Consider the following 22,864-nt stretch of genomic DNA (forward strand, 5'->3'; position numbering starts at 1 on the left):
AGCAGACGAACGTAACCCGAAGCAAGGTGATCCACATCCACGTAATCACCGGAAGAGTAACTGAGAAAAATACTGATAACGGTCGGGCAAAAAGAAGGAAAAGAGCTGCTTTTTCCGTGGCGCGATGCTTGTTTTCTCTTGCTCCTCTTTTTTTTGTCGCTGCTCGACCGCAGTGTTATATACCAGGTATTAAAAGTTTCCTTCCTTCCTTCGTGGGCTGTCCCGAGGTTATAAAGTCGGCAAGACGTTTCTCGATGATTACGATGATAAGGTTCGTGGTAAGGGGGTCGCTCGGATGCTGTAGGGGAAGATGTATTTAACCCGTGAAGGAAGAAGGAATTGCTGATGATCGTATAACGGGGCGTACCTCCCAGAATTACACTTAATTGAAACAAACGTATTCCTCTATGTTCCGATTTGAAACGAATCCATCTCACAATGTGAATTCGCTGAGGGTCTAACCGTGCGTGCAGGGTAAAGCTGACGGACTTGCAGAAGCAAAAACGACGACACATGTCGACACACGAACGAAGAACATTCTTACACTCCGAGGAGAACTCCGAGGGTGGATCGCATTCGTTTTCTGCGTAATCGATGTGCTTAAATGAAAATGTTTTTTTTTATTATTAAACTGACGCGCCAAGTTATGAAATCTTTCATGCATAGGGAACGATTTTTTTCCGAAAGGGAACCGCTGTTTCTTACCATGTAGGCAGTAAGTTGCTTAAATATATTGCGTTGTCCCACCTTATTCCCGTCGAGCTCATATTTACGTACGCCGACCATTGATTTGTGATTCAATTTGGGGACGATTTGCGAAGATTATGAACTATTTGCAGTGCTAGGGGAGTACGGTTCACGGTTAGAGCACTAAAATGACGAGCAATTACTATTTGAGGTAGTATAAGAAAAGGGAGAAGAAGCTCCCCCCTTTTTTTAATATTTTATTTTTTGAAACTGTGGCAAGCGATGAAGCCTCTCAAACAAGCTTTACTATACATTGTTAAAAATTTTGCCGTAATTTTGCGGAACATGTACAGGTATCTCTGTTGCCGGCATAACTCCCGTGGGCTGCAGAGCCATTCAAGTAGTTCCGCCAAGAATAGTCCTGTCCCTCAAAGCATTGTTTTGTACGATGGGTCATACCAGTGTAATGTAATGCTGTATCTTATTTCGTAAGCTGTAAAACATTATGATAGCATGTATCGTTGCTGTATGACTGATTATGAATGAAATAAGTGATTTATTTATTTATTGATTGATTGATTACCATTGATTGAATGAAGCGGGTTATGGCGTCCCGCTCGTTGGCGGTAGCAAATGTCGTGCTGGAGACTGGGAGGTGGTGGGTTCGAGTCCTACCACCGGCTGTGCTGTCTGAGGTTTTCCCTGGGTTTTCCTGAAGACTCTCCAGACGAATGTCGGCACAGTTCCGCTTGAAGTCGTCCCATGACGCATACTAACCCCCCTGACCCCCACTGCTTCCTGCTGTCCTCTCTCCATCTGTCCACTACTGTACGCCGCACATAGCCACAGTTGCTTCGCGGCACTAACACGAAATTTAAAAAAAACATACGCCTTGAAGTTCACTGGAGTTCATTTCGTTATATTTCTTTCCTGTTCTAAATTCTGCGCTTCCCAAAGTCTGCTTCATGAAGGGTTTTGCACGCAGTACAAATATGGGATACGCACTCTTCAAATGAAATGATTGCAATATGGTTAGCTTGTTGGAGATTGCGCTAGGTAAACAGTATTTCAATCTCGCAGTCGTCGTCTGTGCCACCCTGACCTTTCATCAGCTCTCCGTGCTCCTCGGAAACGAGGCGACATTGTTTCGTTTGCTGCGAGGCATGTGGGAGGCAGACCCGTCAGCGGAAGAAGAAGAAAAAAAGTTTGATACGTTCCGATGCTTCTTCACTTGACCTGGATAGAAGAGTTAGGCAGAACCCAGATCGTTTTTTATGGGTCGACATTCATTTCTGTATATTAACCCTAAAGCAAAGCTCCGGAGGGGCGTGGACGGTAGCTCAAATGATGGGTTGTTGCAAATTGGAAGCACTTAGTGCCTGATGCTACGTAATCGCCATCGTATACACGTGCTATGAATTTGGAAGATACGACATGCAGGAAATGGTCCCGCAACGAGGCTCTTAATATGCTTGTTCTTCGTCCTTTTTGTTTTTCGACGAGTCCAATCGTAATAGCGGGAATGCATCAGCGTGTCCGTCTTTGAACGTCCTTCTCTGACTCGGAAACTTGGACGACGACAGTTCTTACAGTGAAGTATTTTTTTCGCCAACATCAACATTCACGGCGTGTCCCGGATAACGCGGGTGTTACCTGGGTTGAATAAAAAAATAAAATAAAGCAAACGCACCTATAGATGCGCCATTTGGGAACTGTCTCTGGATTGGATTGGATATTTAAAAGAAAGACGTGAAAATGCTGGTTTCACAAATGTGGGAACGACTAATCGTCTCTTTCACAACTAAAGCCTGGACTTAGACTGCTGCGCAATTTGAAAGACTGCATTTCTGACTCGTGTGTCTGCATGCTCATCGCTGTATAACATCCGGGACTTTGACTGCGCCGTGTCGTCTGCTCGCCTTTTGACAAGCCGTGCCCGCCACTGGAAAGAGACGCGAACATCCAGACGAAAGAAGCCATTTTTAGCATCCTCGTTTTTGGAAGCAGCGTTTACTACACGCATCTCGTGAAGTGTGTTTCCCCTTTTGAGAACCGTAGTTGGGACGGAATTAGACCTAACGATCCCTCCGCGTGTCCGAAACGGCCTCATCTGGATAAGTGGTGGTCGGCCAACGAGAACCCGTCGGATCATTGAGTGGTAGAGGACTCGTGTTTTCGATGAGCCTGAGAAAAATGATAGAGGTGAACGGAATCTTCTTGGCGTTCACATGGTGCCAGTACATCGGGAATGGTGTACCGCGCATTTAGCAGACGACAATCTTTTCCTGTCGTCTGCCACGGAATAGCTTGTTTCGTTGGGGTATTTTGGGGAATGTTGCTCGTGCGAATACACGGTGAGTGTGTCATTCTGTTCTTCTATCCTGCAGCGTACGCTCTGAGAAAACCAGGAGTAACTTTAGTCCTTTACAGGACTAGATGCATTGCACAAATCATTAGTTCCTTTCGGGACTAAATGCACGCGAGGTTGCGAGGTAAATGCGGGAGGTTTAGCGACTATTAGCAGTGCTTGGGGAGTAAATACCCAGGGGCTCCAAGTAATCGGTGCTGCTTGTCGTCCAGATTGCAATTACTCCTCATGTTGGTCCCCTGACCTTGAAATTTACTCCCCAGCACCAATGGTCGCTCAACTTTCGTGGATTTATTCCCGAAATTGACTAACATTACTCTTTTTTTTTTCTCCTTCATTGACTGTAAGTGAGACGTAAGCAACGATCTCGCTCGTCCGCGTCTGTAAATTGATGAACCATGAGAAGAAAGCGACGTTCATAAATCACTTTCGGAAGAAGGGAGAGACAGAGAAAGTCAATCAGGGCCGAAAAGGCCTTTTCGTGTTCTCTTGTACCGCATCGTCTTTTGTTTTCACTAGCCCTGGTGCTCCAGACCCTTTCAGGCTCTATCATCTTTTGACTCGGTCAGATTGCTTCGCTGGTAATATGTCTTTTCTCTTTTCTCTCCTCTTGTTCATCTCCCTTATATTCCTTAGACGCGGTAGTGTGTACTGGTATCTAACGGGCGTGTAGCACGACTCACCCTCCTCTCATGTCACCCGTCTCATTTCCTTCAGAGAGGCGCTGTATGAAAAGAAAGAGTGCGCGGTTCAGCACCGCTGCTTGGTTTCTTATGACTGGTAAAATGGCATGGATGCAGGGAAGCTGGTGGACGAAATCCGTTGAAGATCGGAAGAAGCCAGAGCTCTGGCGCACATGGAGGGACACAAGACAGTGGACCTTTTTCACACTCGCGTCGTGCCCTAGCGGCTGTCCAGTGAAACACGATCGGCGCTCGCCAAGGCGCAGCCGGCCAGACATATTGGCGCCATCTATTGAATATGTAGGGAACCTTCTTCGGCGCCGTCAGAGTCACGGAGCATGCGCAGAAACGTTGTGAGAATGGTCCATTCTTGTGTCCCGTGACACAAGACGAGACACGGGGTTGTACTATGCTACTTCCTTTCTGCTAACCCGTACGGACGCGCATATTTCCAAAAACAAGGGCATACGAGCATCAAAAATGGGGGCGAGGTCGGCCGGGGTCGAGCTTTTATTTGTTCACTCTGTATCTCTTCGATCAGCGTAGACCTGGTGACCCTGTCAAACAGTACCGAAGCGAGGACCGTCTTGAATGCGCCTTTTCACGGGTAACAAATTGGACGGTGGCTGGACCAGAGTGGGAAGGCGTGCGCAGTTTAGCGTGACGCCACTTGGGACCGTCCGACTACACTACGTCCAACCGGTCCCGTGTGGGAGACTACAAAATGTGGCCTATATTCAACGGCCGCCTCTGTATGCATACGCCGGTTTTTAATAAGGCCGAGAATTAACGTGAACAAGGCGAGGGAAATGCACAATGGCCTCTTTTACTGCTTGCTTTCCCCCTCGGTTGATGTTCGACCGTGTCGTGTGAAGCGGTTTATCGGTTGTGGTTGTGTGTGTGTGTACACGGTTGGTCAATTTCGTACATCACAATGGCTCCCGTCCGTTATGTGTGCATAGATGAATACAAAGTCTCCGAAGCAGGCCATGTACGTGCACACACACACAAAGAAAAAAGAAAGAAAAAAGAACGTAGATTGGCGAAGAAACGTCAACAAATATATGATGACATAACATATTGAAAAAAAGACATGTACAGATCAGTGCAGGGCGCACGTAATGTTGGGTGTCCGCCCATTTTATCGACGCCTGACCAATGTTAGGTGAGGAGAGCCTTTTACGTATTTCACACTTTGAAGCAGCGGCCACCGATTCGATGAAACGGCGTTCAATGAAACATTTTTCGACGAAATGATGTTCGATGAAATGTCACGGAACCGTAATTTTGTCGTGCACTCGTACGCATGTTGTGAATATGTGTTCTTTTGACCTTTCGCTACACGGCCTGCCGTCAGGTCAGCACGTAGTACAATACTATTTAGTCCCGTCCCAAGCGCTACGCGCGTGGCACGTGCTCTTCGTTGCGAGCGAAGAAGGCATTGTTTTCACACCGCGTAAAATACATAATAGCAGAGGAAGCGCATGTCTCATCTTGCCTTCACCATTTATTAGTTTACTCCGTTATTTACCTGTTCTTTCCTTTCCTTTTCTTTCTATTTAATTTTTTTGTTTCCTTTCTTTTTCTTCTTTTTTTTTTGCGGAATAGCAAGCCGATATGTCGTTTGGCTGACCTTTCCTCCTTCTTTCTTTCTTTGTGCTAATAAATATACCCCCCCCCCCCCCCCCAGAAGACAAGGTGCTGTGATGCCTTTCTTGTCCGCTCATGACTCTCATTCGTTCGCGCCCCATATAGACGGAGTGGTTGATGCAGGATGGGATAATAAAAGAACCAAGATTGTCGAAGAAAATTTGGGTTGGTAAAAATTTCATCCGCTCATTCCATGTTAATGCACAGATTAGTTTTATGTAGAAAGTAAAAAACATAAGCTCTGAAAAAAAAAAAGCGTGACTGAGTAGCTTAACCTGCATGTTTTCTCCTATTATTGTCTACTTTTCCTTCTCGATGAGGCTCGTTTTCAGGGAGCCTGTCAAAAGTAACGTTTTGAGAGAGAGGCGACAGAGAGCTTCAGAATAGGCTACCCAAGCGCTTTGGGGAACCCAATTCAATTGGGCACCGTCACTGCGCATGCCCAGAACCAAATTTCTGTTTTCGCTGACACACGCTACGTTCCAGAAATAGCGTGGGCTACCTAAACTATACAAGCGTATCCAAGCAAAGCCTAACATAAATTCAACAACAGTATTTGGGATCGCAACTCGCATTTTTCGAATTAAATTTTTCTTTTTTTTTCTTTTTTTCACACAAAACGAATAAAGTGTTAGTATTTTAGGTTGGGAACCCCTGTTCGAGGACTCCCTCGCGTTGCCTCTGTTTGGGTCCTCCATATTCGACTCGTTTATTGGGTAAATGAAATTGCGCCCCCGTTCTTACAAAATATATCTATATTATCAGTATAAAACATAAAATAATATTTTAATTTACGTGCACATAGCTGACGTCTTTTCATGCGCCATACGAGCGCTATCTTTACGAAGGATTGCGTTGGGGAGAAAGTATTAGAAGGTACCAGTAACCGGTGTACCCCTCTCGCGTTGAACACGAATGCAAATGTAACTGTCGGTGTTTGTGTGAAAGACAAAAAGAGCGCGACCTCCCACCGAGGAAGCGATGGCGAGACAAACGAACGCGGGGGGTCGCCGTCGTCGGTGCGCACACACCCAGAATGCACACCGCTCATTTTCTCCACTATAAAAAAAAAAAGCGTTTCGAATTGTACCTCGATCGCACCCTATACGTCTGAGATTCAATTGATGATCCGTGGAAAATCCCAAGAGGACGAAGGGTGAGTTATCAGGTTTTCAAGGGTCCGCGGACTACATTGGCACACCGTGCATATTATTACGGCCTGACTGGGCCTATTAGGGCCCGAAATCGGGTGCTATTTTAGAACATTTAATTCGGGGTGAAATCAGGCGCTATTGACCGCGAAGAGGACGAAACCCGAGACAATGACGATTTGAAACGAGACGATTTCAAAAAGATGCGCGCACCACCAAGCGCGCGGCGCAAAGCAGTATGGGAACTTTGAGGGACACTGCTCTGTCGTCTGCTTCGGTTATGGTTTACCCCGGCTATACCACGGTTATACGCTATACGCTGCTGCTTTCACACCGGGAGTGTCGTTGTTCTTCTTCTACCTCCGTCTGGCCATCTCGTAATGCTCTGAGGCACTCCAAGTTCCCATAATCCCTTGCTTTGCCACAGGTGGCGCTTTATTTTTGAAGCGCGATGCGGGAACCTTACGCTTGTCCCGTCCTACAGTTGGCAGTACGGGGTATGTTGACAGGTTCGATTACAACCCTGCGGAGTGGTGACAACCTCTCCATCATTTTCTTCCTTTGCAAACGAAACCAACCATCTGGAAGGGATAAGAACAGTGCTGAAAAAGGTTGATATGAACAGTTGAAATATGGCAGTTATCGAGAAAAAAAAAAGCTAGGCAGGGCCCAGATTTGAATCAGGCGTCTCTCGATTAACGATCGAGCGCCTTGACCAATTCCACCACGCTGGCATTCGCTTTCCGACGACTTGCCTGGGAACCTTTATGTTCCTGCCTCAGAACAAGTACCTTCCATGTCTTCACCTGAAAAAATGTGTTTGCCGAACACTCATCTGACACACTGTTCTTCCGTTTTTCTTTTTTTTATGGAATACGCCCCCACCCCCATTGAAAAGTGGTGTTTTCTGCATCCCATTTGAAATGGTGTTTTAGAATACATGTAGAAGGGTTTTTTTACAAACCAGCACCCTTCCATCTTATGTGAAGCTTACGCCGCAGTGGTGCATGTCGTATAGGACGAGACATATACTGCCGAAAGGTGTAAAAAGATACTTTGCGGCTCAGTCAGTAACCTGTCCTGCGTAGCAGGGAGCAGCCTTTTGAAAAGAAGGAGGATGGAGCTGGATTACAGAGTCCGAGACACTTGGTGTTGGCTCTGTTCCTTCTGTTTACTGCCGCTTTGAACGGGAGTCCAGTAGTAGTAGCGCCAGGGAGTGGAAGGTTTCTTTGACTCCGGCAGACGGGAAATGTATAAATAGTCTCTCTCTGAATGGAGTCTCGGCTTATGATAGGCGCCACGCGAGTACGGAGCCGAAAAGAAAAAGAAAAGAAAAATAGAACGCGCGCATTAAGCAGAAAAGGAATACGTTTGGAAATAGGAAAGATGGCGGTGCGAGTGGGTTGCGTTTTCATATTGTACCAAAGATAAAGAATGGTATTTCTTCCGCTCCGCAAGAATAACCCTTGGAACGGCAAGCGCCTAAACTTTCATCTCTCAAAAATTTCATCTCGGGGGATGAAAAGTGGCTCAACATCAACATAAAAGGAACGGGGTTCATATCCGTTTCGTTGTTCCTGATTTATGACGGCAAGGTTCGGCCTTAACGGTTTTGGCTGAAAAACGCCTAAGAACTAAGAACATAGGCAGATATTTTTTTCCCATCATTCAGTTTTACGCGAAAAACACAGAATATAAATGAATACAGTAAAGATTCGGGGGATCAATCGCTGCCCATGTAAAAAAACAAAAAACAAACAGCTTTCACGATTCAGGTACCACCTCTTCGCTGTTGAACGATAAATTGTTCGACCAACTTCACTATATAGGCGTTCAGCTATACTGCGTTGCACCCTGGGATATGATTACACGCAGCTGTGATGGTCGATGGTCTTCACGAACATTTTGAGGACTGTCGTCGTCGCTGCTTACACTCCCGGAATAATCATTTGACAGTTGAGAAGGTCGGACAAATAGCGCAGGCCGTACCCAGTGTGTCGCGTTCCGAATGTTGCCGGTAAAAGGTAGCGAACCAGTAGTATTCAATCCATCCAGTTGACCCCAAAATATTTCCTGACTCCGTCCAACTCAATCTTGAAGCAAAGTAGTATTTTCTGAACCTCCGGGATTCTACTAAGTTTCGAAGTCCAGCTTACGTATGGTTCTTCCTTTTCGGGTTTTATGAGTTTTTAAATACGGTGGGGGAAAAATCGGGTGCTATATTTACACACGAGAATTCGGGGAGAAATCGGGCGCTACGATCTCTGTTTGATATGGCGTCGGGGAATTTTCGGATGAAACGAAAGGCATACGAAACAAGCCACTGCTGTGACACTGGGACGAGAAACAAGAATCTTTATATTTCCGCTCGGAACTAGTGCAGTGAATGACCGCGGTATTTAAACACTTGCCCGAGCTCCACAAAAGCTTGCCTTTGACTCCTGCGGGACGGAATTATAAAAGGAGGACAAATAGGATAATCACAAACAGCTCCCTTTGCTGATATCACGATTCACCTTTCCGACGGTTTACCAAGAACGACAAGTTGAAGGACCGCAAGGGTTTCGGGTCGATACCGGGTTTTACCGGGTTCTCAATTCCTTGTGCATCGCGTCTTTATATCTCTCACGTATAAACGATAAATAAATAAACCGTAATCTTAAGTCTCGCGCATATCGACTCATCCTGTCCCACGGCGTTTCTGCTTGTGTGGGACGGAAGGCGAAACGGTTTGACAGGGTCCCCCGCTGCGCGCGGGTTTCCACGTACGTGCTTCGCAAAGATTGCTTGTCAAAGATTGACGGAATATGGCAGAAATAGAACTTGAAACATCTGAAACTGGGCCCTCTTGCATCACGCGTTCTACATATGGGTTCATTTATCTCTTTGTTTTTCGTCGTCCATCGCATGTGAAGGCATAATGGGCGCGGCAGAGGGTAGCTGATGTTTGCTTTTTTTAAAAGGATTGAGTACATCGCTGCCTGCACTCTAAAAATGGGACTTCACCACACAGTACGGCCCTAGGCAGCAATTACCGTATTTTCTGGTGTATAACGCGCGCGTTATACAGTAAAAAATGTGTTCTGAAGAGGTCCTGCGCGTTATACGTGGAAATATTTTCCTACAGAGTTCCTTTTCTGGTCGGTGTCGCACAAATTCTAACCTCTTCCAGGGTGTGCTGTGAGTTTCTCACACATCTCTTAGGGTCAGTTGACAAAGCCGGCGAAAGGGCGCTGGACTTCATAAAAAAAAATAATGATGCTGCTGAGCGGTCAATAATCCTGAATTCATTTCAGAAGGCTGGTGTGATTGAGAAGGGACGCGAAACTGAATATGTTTCAAATAAAGCTTATGCATATATTATACACCGCCTTGGTTTATTGCGTATGGTGGTGGCAGCACAAAAGCTTATAGCAACATTGCGATGCGCGTTATACATGGAACTTTTTTAAAATTCGGCACGTTTTTAGGGGTGCGCGTTATACACCGGAAAATACCGTATTCCGAACGACATCTCTCCAGGTTTGCGGAAAATTTGAGTTCTTTATGGCCTTTTTTATGGCACGTTGCATTTGTGCCAATTGGTCACAGAAACGTCACTTAAAGCAAGAGCGAAGTCCCAGCATATTATATGGGCACATCGCCTTAAAGTTGGCTTCACCTGCCTACCCGTCTCCTTCCCGTGCACTCTAAAAACAGAGCTTCACCGCATAGCACGCTCCTTGACAACCGTCACCCCGAGTGACAACGTCCTCTCCCTTCATTTGATGAAAACGGGGGGGGGGGGGGGTACGCCATTTTTGTGGCACTGATTAACCGCAAAATGCAACGAAAATGGCGTACGCCCCCCCCCCCCCCCGTGTTCAGCAAATCAGTGGAAAGAACGACGTCACTCGGGATGACGCTAGGAGCGTGCTATGCCGTGAAGTTCATTCTTTAAGAGTATAGATGCAATGCATTTCAATGAGTTTCGTTCAAATATAAAATGGCCGTGTGGGTTACAAAGAAGTGTTAATATCAACGCGTGGGGAGGGTTCCCGAAGAAAGAAAGGCCAAAGTACGCGTGTGAAATATGCCTGTTGAAATGACGTATCAGCCGTTCCATACAGCAAGCTGTAGACTATTCTGGTCAAACTTACAACCTGCTTTTTTTTTTTTTTTCAACCTCCTTGTATCCGTATCATATTGCTCAAAGGCGATGCGAAGCTTTTGCAGCAGGAAAGAGGCCCACATGGAAACTCCCTTGTCCATTACGATTTCATGTTGGTGTCTCCAAATCGATTAGCGTTACTCATCCCGCTTTTTTAAGGCACGTATTTCTTTCCCCGGAGGGGGGTGTCAGGCGTGAGCCAGGGTTCGAAAACCTATTTGACTGAAAGCGTCTATCGCGAGATCATAATGATGCGCTCCACCCAAGATGACCGCCTCATCGCCTGTGACGTCATCGTACGTAGGATTCGATGAGCAATCGTGTCTCTTTTGCCTCTCTTGTACAAAGTGTACAGTTATCACTGTACCATGATTTGCGTTGTATGAGTTTGGTATATCGATTTCGGATCGCAGTTTGCGTAATGGCTGAATTTTCATTTTGCTACTATTTCTCCTTACCACGGGCCTGCCTGTGATCGACTTTATTGATTAAGGGTTCGGCGTTGGTTTCTGTATGCTTTCGTTGCAAAGCGTTTGATTCATGGACTGTTGCAGCATATTGCTCACCATATTTCTCGTCCCCCTGTAGCTCAGCGCGCTTGACCGCTTCTTATCGTCTGCTTTACTTTGCGGACCGCCTTCCAAAAGCGGCCAGTGCTTTGGCCAGTGATTTCTAAATAGCAATCATTATAATAATAAGGGCGGCCCAGCAGAAGCGACCTCTGGATCCGGTGTCGTTGACCCGGTTTAATTTTGGCTCGCACGTGCTATCGCTTTTGTCAATGCTGCCTTTGCCATCTGGTGGCTGCCGACTGAGATGTCAAGGTTTTGGTTTCGGTTTGTTTATCTTGGAGCCTGGCAGTGTCATTGCCTGGTCTCCTGGCACTGCAGACGATGGCGTCAATTTGTCTCAAACAAAAGTCTCCAACTCTTTTGCTGTTTATTTCTGTTTTAGCTGACGTTGGGTTACCCCAGGCTGTCCCCAACTAGTAATGCATAGAATTAGCAATACTTTTACTCCAAGCATCAGAACGTACATCCAGGCCCACCTAAGAGAAATGTGTGATACGGACGCCAATCACCAGCGTACAAACGCAACTACGCACATATACCTCAGCAACACTTTGTTCTAATGGTGATTACGCAATACGCGTCCAACATGTAAAACTGTAACAACTGAGCTGGAAAGAAGAAAAACGAATACTAATAGGAGGAGAGAAGGGGGGCGTGGGGGGTCTGCTAGCACACCAACGAAAAGTGGTTAATCTAGAACTTAGAATCTAAGCTAGGGGAGTGTTAAAAAAAAAAAAATGGGGGAGGGGTCATTATTGTAGTTACGCTGTAACAGTTGCATGTATTATTGCCCCCAGCATGTAACATTGTCCAAAGCTGGAATAACAAATTCTCTCTCCCCCCCCCCTTTTTTTTTTCCTCGGGGGCGCTCTGAAGGCAAGGGGATGTCACCAGACATTTGAGGGGCGGGCCGGATAAATCACTGATCGCTGCCAAGTAGTCTTAAAAACTATCGTTGTTGTCTGTAGTCGTCTGGGCGACTTCCCGGCCTTTTGCCCTTTTTCGAAAATTTACAATCGCGGCGATAACGTCAATAAGTCTTGAAAAAATGCGAAGTCGTAGAGATTTGCACGGGATTTTCATCTCAACGGGGTGATGGAATTACGTAGAGGTTGAGTAACACCCGTATCTGCTGGCGTTTCGGACTTTTTGCTTTTCGTCAGTTTCTCTCTCTCTCTCTTTGCTTTTACGAAAAAACGGCACCTGAAACGTCATGAACTCCAGGGCTTACTTAAAGAAGAAGAAGAAGAAGTCAAAAGCTTGGTTATTCTTATCGACCGAAGCACACACACACACACACACAAAATGGGAATTGCAATGGAACTGTCGAGATTCCAAAGCATCATCACCCACAGCGGAGCCGACGCAGACAACAGGGCAAACGCATCGCAGAGACGATAGCCATCTTAATTTTTCGTGCTTTTCACAACAAAACAACAATATAACGGGTTGGAGATCGAACCGCTTTCATTTTTGCGATAACGTCGGCACAGGAATGCACACAGGTGCAGCTAGTGCACGCCAAGAGAAAAAAAGAATGGACCGGTGCGCAAGCTGGCGCTGTTGATATGACGCGTTCTGGGCGCTGCCTTTTGAAGCGGACGATGGAGTATTATAGCAAGTGCGTGAGTCACGCTTTTTGGGGCCGATATCGGAATCAGGCATATGCCCTGTATTACCGCCTAGCACGATGCGGTTGGATATACAGGGCGCCCTTTTTTTGTTTTTTGTTTTTAATCCTTTACAGATTTCTTTTTATTAAAGAGCAACGAGAGCAGCATCGATGGCGTTTTTGCAGTTGAGTTATACGGCCAGGCGGATATCCAATCGAAGGAAGCGTGTAACTAAAAGAAAATAATTAACTCTTTAATTAGGGAATTCTGGCCAAAAGCGAGATAGCAGAACAGGAGACAACCCTCTTTGAAAGCCATTTTAAGCCATAAAAAATAAAAATGAAAGAACACCCTGAGACGCGCCGACACCGAACGAGCCGAAACCGAAACCGCGACGACCGGGAGCGCAGGGAGCACAGCGCTCGTTCCACGTCAGATGGCCGCGTGCTTTGGAGTGATGGAGGTGATTAGAGCAGGTGCTGATCTGCTGACCCGATCAGCCGGTTTCCGGCACAGATAAGCGTCCGTCGCCGAAGGTGATGCGTTCCTGCTCGCCGCGGTTTTGAGCTCATTTGGATATCAAAATTCGGCAGTGGATATTTCAACGCCCGTGTGCGTTTAGGTACTTTTAAAAATGGAATGGCTTTCAACAGGGATTGTCTCCCATTGTGCTATCTCGCTTTCCCCAAAAATTTCCTAGTGAAAGAGCTAAGTAATGAATTTTATGTAATTAGTTATCTTCTAGTTACATGATCTCGAAGAGAGAAAATCATGTGAATAGATCTTTTTTTCTTTCTGGCAATGTCAAAGCACATTTTCAATGCCAAGTTGCAATGAGTTCTTCCTCATAAGGTCAATTTCTCAACATTTCCAACTCTCATTCGATGCAAAACCACTTCTCTAATAGACAAACTTCACCAATACGATTTTGTCTCAGAAGGCCAAGGCTGTGCAGCATATCTCATCTGTTAAAACCAATTTGTATGCAGAAGGCATGCAACTGTTTGTAAAAGTGTTCCATTTATACGTATCATAGCGAAACACGTTGACAGTCTGCGCTGTGTGGTATGTGTCCCGGTTTCCCAGTGGGAGGTTCGCGGCCAAGCCGAGGATCTGCTTTGCATAAAATTACAATACATCAGCCCCCCTCGTCTTTTAAAGGCCAGATCTATTGGTATGTGGAGAAGATGGAACTTGTCTCATTTGAAAGGGAGCAAATCAGTCTATCTGTAGATGTCGTTGGCAAGAGACAGAGGGGGAAAAGAAAATAAATAATATTAAATTAATATTAATGGAATTAATGGAATAATATGGAACAGGTGACTTTACCAAGAAAGGAGTTTAGGGGTTCAACCTTCCGAACGCGTGCCTTTGGACGGCCAAATGGGAGAGGGAAAATGGGAGTGAAATCCTCCTCGTCCTCAGATAACGTTCCCATAGCACCCCAGTGTGTATAAATCAGTGGGCATGTGTGTCAGCATGTCAATCAATGTGTATCTGTCAGTCAGTGTGTACCCAACGAAGGGGTTGTGATGGCTGTTACTGAAACAGAGGATGGAGAGTTCCCCTCAAGAAAAATAAAAAAGCCGTTGTGCATTTGTAGCATAAGTGTGTTCTCTCATCTGATGACTCTGTTGAGGTATGAGAGTATGTATCTAAAATGGCAAATTCTGACAATTATTTCAGCAAAAATATTTCTATCCGGGCACACGCAGTACTCACGAAGGCATTACTTTTCATTCAACCTTTCTATTTCACGTGTGTACACAAGCAGCATAATGAATGGGTTGCAACATGAATTTTATGTCTTGTATCGCAGCAAGGGCTGACATCTTGCGTCTTTCCTTTTTCTCTTTGCAGTAAAGCCAGTAGTGCAGCGTATAAAGGTCCTTAGGCTAACGAAAGAAGACTTTGACGTGCTGAAAGTAATTGGTCGTGGTGCTTTTGGAGAGGTAAGGATACTGTGTTGCACGCTGTATTCAAAACACAGCATTTAAAATGTATTTAAAATGTATATTTAAAGTGCATACTGTTATTAAACACCTTGTTTCAGAATTATGATTAAATTGTGTGTTGCTTGGAATATGTGCGTACTCTGTGGGAGGGCTCCAAATTCCTGGACCACCATTGTCATATTACTGACCGCGTTTGGAAATTGAAATTTCTCTGCAGTAAATATAATGCAGGAGCCTTCACGCAAGGTCTTGGGGGGCTCGTGTTTGCATAAATATATGTAACTGGCGATAGCTTCTGCATGATATCAAAAAATGTGTTTGCAATCATTAACGGTGCAATAATAGTGAGTAATATAATAGTAAGTAATATAATAGTAGGACACACAAACCTGTAATACTACACGCCTCAAACGGCCACTGTTAGTACATGATTTCAGGGAAGGAGCAAGTCACATAGTTCAAAGTGGCGCTAAGCTCTCTCAGATTTTTGTTTTCAATTGGCTAGTATTGGCCAAATTGTGGTTAATCTTTCCAGGAGTCTCCCAGACGTTCGATATGCTCATAATCACGGATGAGTAATTTCTGATGGAACGTTTATGATCCTTTCATAGGTGGCTGTGGTGAAAGAAAAAAACACGGGTAAAGTGTATGCAATGAAGACCCTCAACAAGTGGGAGATGCTCAAAAGAGCTGAGGTATGTCACACATTACATTATGGAGATTACAAAACGTTCCTGTACTTTTCTCCACACTAAACGAAATGTTTTAGAGAGCGCTGCGGAAATATTCTCTCACGATTGGAGGATCCTTGTCGATGGTGTGGTCATTTATGTCTCGAATGTCGTTGAAAAAGCCAAGCAGGCGGTGCACTCGGGCCGTTAATGTGGCTCGATTCCTGCAGCTGTCTGGCTTTTTCGACGATTGCCATATTTCACTTGTTCACTATTCACTTAGTAGTAATGAGGTTAATACTGAGGTTGGGTGGCTGCAAGATGTTGTGCGTGTAGATGAGAGAGACTTTCATGTTGACTGTCGGTCTCTTTGCAGACCGCCTGTTTCCAAGAAGAGCGCGATGTCCTCGTTTTTGGAGACAAGCGGTGGATCACAAACCTACATTACTCATTCCAGGACGACACCAACTTGGTGAGTTATGCATGTTTTGCAAATGTATCAACAAATTCTATAAATTTTTTGTCACATTATACTGTTGTCGCACACAATATTGCCCATATGATGCACCACGTAATTTTACTGGATTATTATTATTATTTGAATATAAATTATGATTTTTCTGATGACCAGAACATTTGCTTGAAGCCTCCTGTACCACTGATCTTTCGCTTTGTTGCCTTATTTACTGCCAGGGGACAAAAAGGCACTGACAAGAACATGCTATCAACTCACGTTAGAGCTTGTGTCTTGTGTCTGTGTCATTGACTCGTTTTTAATTTATACAAATGCCCACATCTCTATTCTTCTGAATGTTACGTGTCGTGTACCAATGTGCATTACTGTATATGTCGTTCACAACATCGCTCGCAATATGAATTGAAGCTGTGGCTTTCGCATAAACATTTTTCTGTGTGTTCTGGTGTATTCTGTGCACCCGTATGCTGGATATTCACACTTGCACATCACTTAAGTCACGTACCCACTTATATCAGTGTATATGACATGTACATATGCTAAGTTACTTTCAAAACGTATCTGAGTTACAGTTACAGATACTCCGTGGAAGAAAATGCACTCAATATTTTTACAGATACTTTTCGATTGGGTTGATTTAGCGAGCGGTTATTACTTTCATTACTATTAATAAAGCAGATTACCTTGGGTCACATGATGTGTTAACACATAATGTTTTTCATTCTTTCTTTTCTTTTCTTTTATGGATTCTGCACACACCCCAGGTATGAACCATTAAATACCTTTATTCCAAGACAATAGACTGGATACTGATTGGATAGCACACATTAACAAACCAGCAACTGACCTCAGTTGTTTGCTTTCCTTCTTAACATTTTTTTTCACTTGCATGCCTTCTGTTTGCACAAAGGAGCACAGTCATTTGAAAATTCTTCTCCATCATGCGGGTTCGAAGACTTGTGCTGACGAGACACCCCGAGGAAAATAACTGCTTCACTGCAGCACTGCTTGGCAACCCAGTGTTGTATTTGAGAATTACAGACTTTGCTCATGTTGTCGCTCATGTCTCTGTCTCTTTTTTTTTTCTAATTAGAAAAAAATACTTCAAGAAAGAGTAAGAGCTACTTAACGAAACTGAGTTACAGATAAAAGTACCTCTGTAAAAATGTATCCAATATTTCACTCAAGGTACACAAAAAGTATCTATGTACAGCTCCCGTCAACCTTAATAACAACACCGAAAAAAATACAGTATCGTGTCCGAGCGTGATTACAGCAACACTTGGGGGCCATGAGGAAATCTTAATTGAACAAAATTATTCTGTTGGTTAAACGCGAGGATTTTGTCCGCCAGGGTGACTGTTATCGCGCTCAGAAATGAGACCGTATTTTTTTCAGTGTTGTTATTAAGGTTGACGGGAGCTGTACGTCCACTCAGTTGCTTAACAATCCTGCTTATGCTCATGAGGAACATTAATACGTGCAGTACCTGGTGATGGACTACTACTGTGGTGGAGACCTGCTGACACTCCTGAGCAAATTTGAGGACAAGTTTCCAGAAGAAATGGCACGCTTCTACATCGTGGAGATGATCCTCGCCATCGACTCGATTCATTCTCTTCATTACGTGCACCGTGACATCAAGCCAGACAATGTCCTTCTGGATGCCAATGGCCACATTCGCCTGGCTGATTTTGGCTCTTGCCTCAGGCTCTGTGATGATGGCACAGTGAGTTCTTGCATTTGGTAATCTCTATGGAGATAAAGATATAAAGATAAAGATGGTGGTGGAGGGTGTCGTGTGGCGGAATTGGTTGGGAAACATCACATTTTCACCAATAATGAAAGTAGTGCATCTTTATGAAACAGTAGAAAGATAATATAGCGTTACTCTTTTTTTTACTTGCTTTTGACTTGACTTATGCTTGTACTGCACGTCATACATTGTCCAGTCATCAAAACACTCACTCAAGTTAACCCCTAAACCCCTAACAAGTTAACTGCAATTTCTCATTAGTTCCTTTCTGCGTATGGGGAATCATTTGTACAGAACCCTTTTTGTGCTGGAAACAAGTGTGGCAGTAAACATATTCATTTGTAGAGCACAGCCAACTGATCATTGTCGTCTTGCGTAGCCGCAAGTTGTCATTGTTACATTGCCAGAAGACATTTGTACTGTGTTGAAAAAAAAGGAAAACAAACTAGAAAACGGTTGTATGGAATTCAACAAAGGGATGCTGTGCTTGAGTGCAGGTAAAAACACCATTTACATGTCATACAGCACACTCTGCATTGTGAAAGTATATTAGTTTCTGCATCAAAGAGGTCAGTCATCAATTAGTCGAATGGGGGTCATAATTGACGTACAAAGTTTTTTGTATTCCATTACTTGGAGCAATTAAACGGTTGCAATGACTTTATTTTGGAAGCTTCATAACAGTAGTGTAGTGAACATCTACCAGTTCCATCTGGATTCAAGTTTTTGCTAGTAAAGCAGCACACGTCTATGAACATAAAAAAGCACTTCATCACTTTTTGTCGAGACTCAATTTGATCTAAACGCTGGAATTTCACAAAGAATTTGAAATTGCAGGTACAGTCCAATGTGACGGTTGGGACTCCCGACTACATATCTCCCGAAATATTGAGGGTGAGCAATCTTTCTCTCCTTTTTGAAAACTATTGAGCTTGATATTGTGTGGGACTCCACCCATAGTCTTCATGTTGTTCTCTCATCATTTTATGCACCAACAGGCCATGGAAGACGAACAGGGCAGGTACGGCCCGGAGTGCGACTGGTGGTCTTTAGGTGTGTGCATGTACGAGATGCTCTATGGAGAGACACCCTTTTATGCGGAGTCTTTGGTCGAGACGTACGGCAAGATCATGAACCATAGGGTAGGGCATGTTGTGAGTTTTGATCTCAGCAGAGATGTTTACAGTGTTGCCTGTGCAGAATTGTTTCGACCTTCCGGACGACCCAGACTCAAATGTGTCCGAAGAGGCGAAGGATCTGATGCGGCGCCTCATATGCGGTGCAGACTGCCGCTTGGGCCAGAGCGGCTTGGGCGACTTCAAAAATCATCCCTGGTTCCGAGGTGTTGACTGGGACCACATCCGGGACAGTAAGTATTTATTTTACTTCATTGTAGTATTTGGAAATGATTAGGTATTATTACATTACCCTTTCTTTGGTTGAAACAAGATGCAATTTTAGTCGATTACCATAGTATGTGCATTAGGCACTAGTACAAGCACACGTATTGCAGACAGAACCTTTGCATCTGTGGTGCATGTTTTTGTCCATCAGTCCCTAACATTTTAAATTTGTGATATACACGGTGTGATATACACCGGCATCATATTAGTTCGTTTAATGTAGCAAAAACACATCTGTAGAGTAGCTACTTGAGGACACGTCGGTCTCTTCATTATTAGTTGTTTGCTTGTGACTTAATACAGGGTGTGTTTTTTTTTGTTAGCCTTCTCAGAATTTTTATAAGAAAACTATGAGAGCAGCATAGATGTCGTTTTTGCAGTTGAGTTCTAAGGCAAGTTGGACATCATCTCGAAGAAAGTGTGCAACTACAAGATGACTAAATTACCTACAATTCCTTAATTAACTTAATTAACAATACCTTAATTAAAAATCCCCTAATTTTTAATTAGGGGATTTCAGGCAAAAGCAAGATATCAGATTGAGAGACTATCCTAGTTACAAGCCACTTCACATTTAACAGACCCTGAAACACACACGTGCGTTAAAAACCCCCTAATTTTGAAATGCAAATGAGCCGAAACCAGGGCTACCAGGAACGCGGGGAGTACAGCGCTCATTTCACGTCAGCGGGACATGTGATTTGAAGCGACGTAGATGATTGGAGTAGGTGCTGCTCAGCTGGCCATATAAACCCTCTTTCCGGCCCAGATAAGCCTCCGTCGACGAAGGTGATGCGTCCCTCAGCGCGCCTTTTCGGAAAATTCGGGGATGGATATTTGAACGCACGTGCATGTTTCAGGATTTTTTAAACCTGGAATGGCATTCAACGAGGATAGCCTCTCAATCTGCTATCTCGATTTTGCCCGAAATTTCCTAATTAAAGAGGTAATTAATGAATTTCAGGCAATTAGTCATCTTGTAGTTACATACTCTCTTCCAGAGGATGTCCACCTGGCTGTAGAACTCAACTGCAAAAACAACATCCATGCTGCTCTCATAGTTTTTTATAAACATTCTGTAAAGAAAAAAAAAAAAAAACCCTGTGCTGATACTTATCTCATGCTGAATTTTATGGGGAAAATATATTGAAGGACCCCAGAAAATGTAATCTGTTTTCAATTGTTGATTGTGGCTTAATGTTAGATTGCTTCATAACGTTTTTACAGAAGAAGTACAAGTGTAACATATAATCAGAGAGCATAAGACACGTTTGGTCTTTACGTGTGTGAAATGTGCTTTCCCTTCACACACATCATGACCTAACTAAATGCATAAGTGCAGTAGAATTACATCACAAGAATGAGAGCAGGATCATCTCTTGCTTAAGAATTTAACGTGCTCTTCCACCTCTTTAGCTGAGGCATTTTATGATAACTACCTCGCTCATTATTTGTGTTTCATGGAGAATACGTGTCACGCTGAATGTCACGATACTCACATGCTTCAGTGCAGCTGGTTTTTGACAAGGGATTGTAGGTCACTTCACTGTTCTTCTAATGTATTGGCTCTTCTTACTGCAAGGTACTGAAAATGGCTGATTCAAAATTACCTGCTTTAAGTCATTACTTGCTTGGACTTTGCTTTGAATAGAATAATTTGTTACTTGTTCCCCTCTCATAAGGACCTCAGACCTTATGAGGCCCTCTATGTTGTTTACATGTTATGTGGCTTTAAAAAAAAACAAAAAAAACACATACACACATATGACGTACACATACAGGCGATACAAGCAAAAGTGTGTCACAACAAACACATACTACACGTAGTGCCTGTTGTGTTTTCTTTTTCAAGGCCTTTGAAACTGACGATCATATTCACCAGCTCTTTTGCTTTGTAACCATTTTGTTTTGCAAGCTGTTTAAATAAGCTGTTATGTGCACTCAGGCCAAGCACCTTACATTCCGGAAGTGAGTAGTCCAACGGACACATCGAATTTTGACGTGGACGACACAGATTTTAAACAGCCGGTGAGTCTTTGTGTTTCTTCTCATTATTGCCTCTAACGGATGGATCTTGCATCTGTCTAAAAAAGTTTTCAATAGTGTCTGGCACTTCCTTTCATCCTGCCCCTACTGTTTCCTTTTTGTTTCTGTTTCGTAGGCCATTTAACTTTTTCTCCTGCCTTTTGTTTTTTTGCTCTTCTCTCATCACAGTACTGCGCAATGCCGTTCTCATTTAACCCCAACGGTCCATTGGGACGCCTTTACCGTCGACTGGTAAGGCGGGCATGCAATGCAGTGTTGCATGTAGTCTGAGCACAGAGTATAACACCCTTACCCACTTCAGTAGAGAGCAAACAACAGCTTAACCGTATCATGTTAATAATGCAGCTGTGTACAGGGTGTTTCACAAAAAATGAGCGAAAGCTAAAAAAAAAAAAGGTTCTTCGCACACTAAAAAGATGGACTACGTAGTATTACCAGTGGTGTGAGGATACTGAAACTATTTCTTGTTTTGTAATTAATTAAGTGAAATTAATTCAGTAGTCATTTTTTTTTATTTTAACGATCAGAGCCAAAATGTCAATGGGAAAGTTGTAGCGGATGATACGACGACAAGAAAACCCATTGATTGCGTCTTTGTACCTCTAACGGAACCTTCTTTTTTTTCCTGGCTCTAAAGACTAACTTTCGAGTTTGCAAAAAACCAATATGGGGCCTCTCGCAGATGCTTGAGGAGGCAATGTCAAGCCAAAATGTCAAGCCCAAATGTCAATGAGAACTGTGACTAGCCTTCGTTTGATAACAGGACGCTCGAGAGCGCTGTGACCCGGTGCTCCTCGCGGGTCTGCGACAGGTCCCGCGTCTAACTTTCGGGTTTGCAAAAAACAGACGCGGGACCTGTCGCAGACCCGGCGAGGAGCACCGGGTCACAGCGCTCTCGAGCGTCCTGTTATCGAACGAAGACTAGTCACAGTTCTCATTGACATTTTGGCTTGACATTTGGGCTTGACATTGGCTCCTCAAGCATCTGCGAGAGGCCCCACATCGGTTTTTTGCAAACCCGAAAGTTAGCCTTTGGAGCTGGGCTAAAAAGGATCCGTCAGAGGTACAAAGTTGCAATTAATGGGTTTCGTGTCGTTGTATTGCCCTCTACAACTTTCTCATTGACATTTTGGCTCTAATCCTTAAAAAAAAAAGAAAATAAGAAGACTAATTAATTCCACTAATTAATTAATTGCAAAACAAGAAATAGTTTTAGTATCCTCACACCACTGGTAACACTATGCAGTTTGTGTTTCTGCTGTGTGATGAACCACTTTTTTTAAAAACTTGGGCCATTTTTGGTGAAACATCCTGTACTATATTGTGCTTTAATCCCACCTTCTCAAGGTTTACTGGAGTACTATGCCATGGCGCCTCCGTACTCTGCTTGACAATATTCCACCCGCAGGCTGTTTGTTAATATCCTATAAAATTCTCAGTTGTTTAACAATACACATGTGCATACCTGCCAACTCTCCCAGTTTATCCGGGAGACTTCCAAATTTCGTTCGGTCCCCCGATTCTACAGGCGCGCCCTCCAATGTCCTGGAAAATTGGGGCCTTGAGCTTTTCGTCTCTCAATTTTCTTTAAAAGCTGCGCAAACGTATTGCTGAAGAATTAGACAGCCCGTAACACGCATTTCGTGGCATGACCATCAGTGGCTTGAGGTCGCGGCAGATCGCT

At 44.1% G+C, this 22,864-nt stretch overlaps 1 protein-coding gene across 2 annotated transcripts in view; it reads left to right on the top strand.

The window, feature by feature from the left end:
• Positions 1–22,864, top strand: part of LOC135396872 (serine/threonine-protein kinase MRCK alpha-like) — a 79,606-nt gene that overhangs the window by 28,319 nt on the left and 28,423 nt on the right. The window contains exons 2-10 of one of the 2 annotated variants that reach the window (XM_064628077.1): positions 14,735–14,826; positions 15,441–15,524; positions 15,877–15,972; positions 17,462–17,704; positions 18,569–18,625; positions 18,730–18,873; positions 18,932–19,100; positions 21,080–21,162; positions 21,349–21,411. In XM_064628077.1, coding sequence (XP_064484147.1) covers positions 14,735–14,826; positions 15,441–15,524; positions 15,877–15,972; positions 17,462–17,704; positions 18,569–18,625; positions 18,730–18,873; positions 18,932–19,100; positions 21,080–21,162; positions 21,349–21,411 — 1,031 coding nt within the window. The remainder of the gene's footprint in view (positions 1–14,734; positions 14,827–15,440; positions 15,525–15,876; positions 15,973–17,461; positions 17,705–18,568; positions 18,626–18,729; positions 18,874–18,931; positions 19,101–21,079; positions 21,163–21,348; positions 21,412–22,864) is intronic. The other variant, XM_064628078.1, reaches the window with a different exon arrangement.

Source organism: Ornithodoros turicata, chromosome 6 (assembly GCF_037126465.1).
Source record: "Ornithodoros turicata isolate Travis chromosome 6, ASM3712646v1, whole genome shotgun sequence".
In the NCBI taxonomy this organism is placed as follows: Eukaryota; Metazoa; Arthropoda; class Arachnida; order Ixodida; family Argasidae; genus Ornithodoros; species Ornithodoros turicata.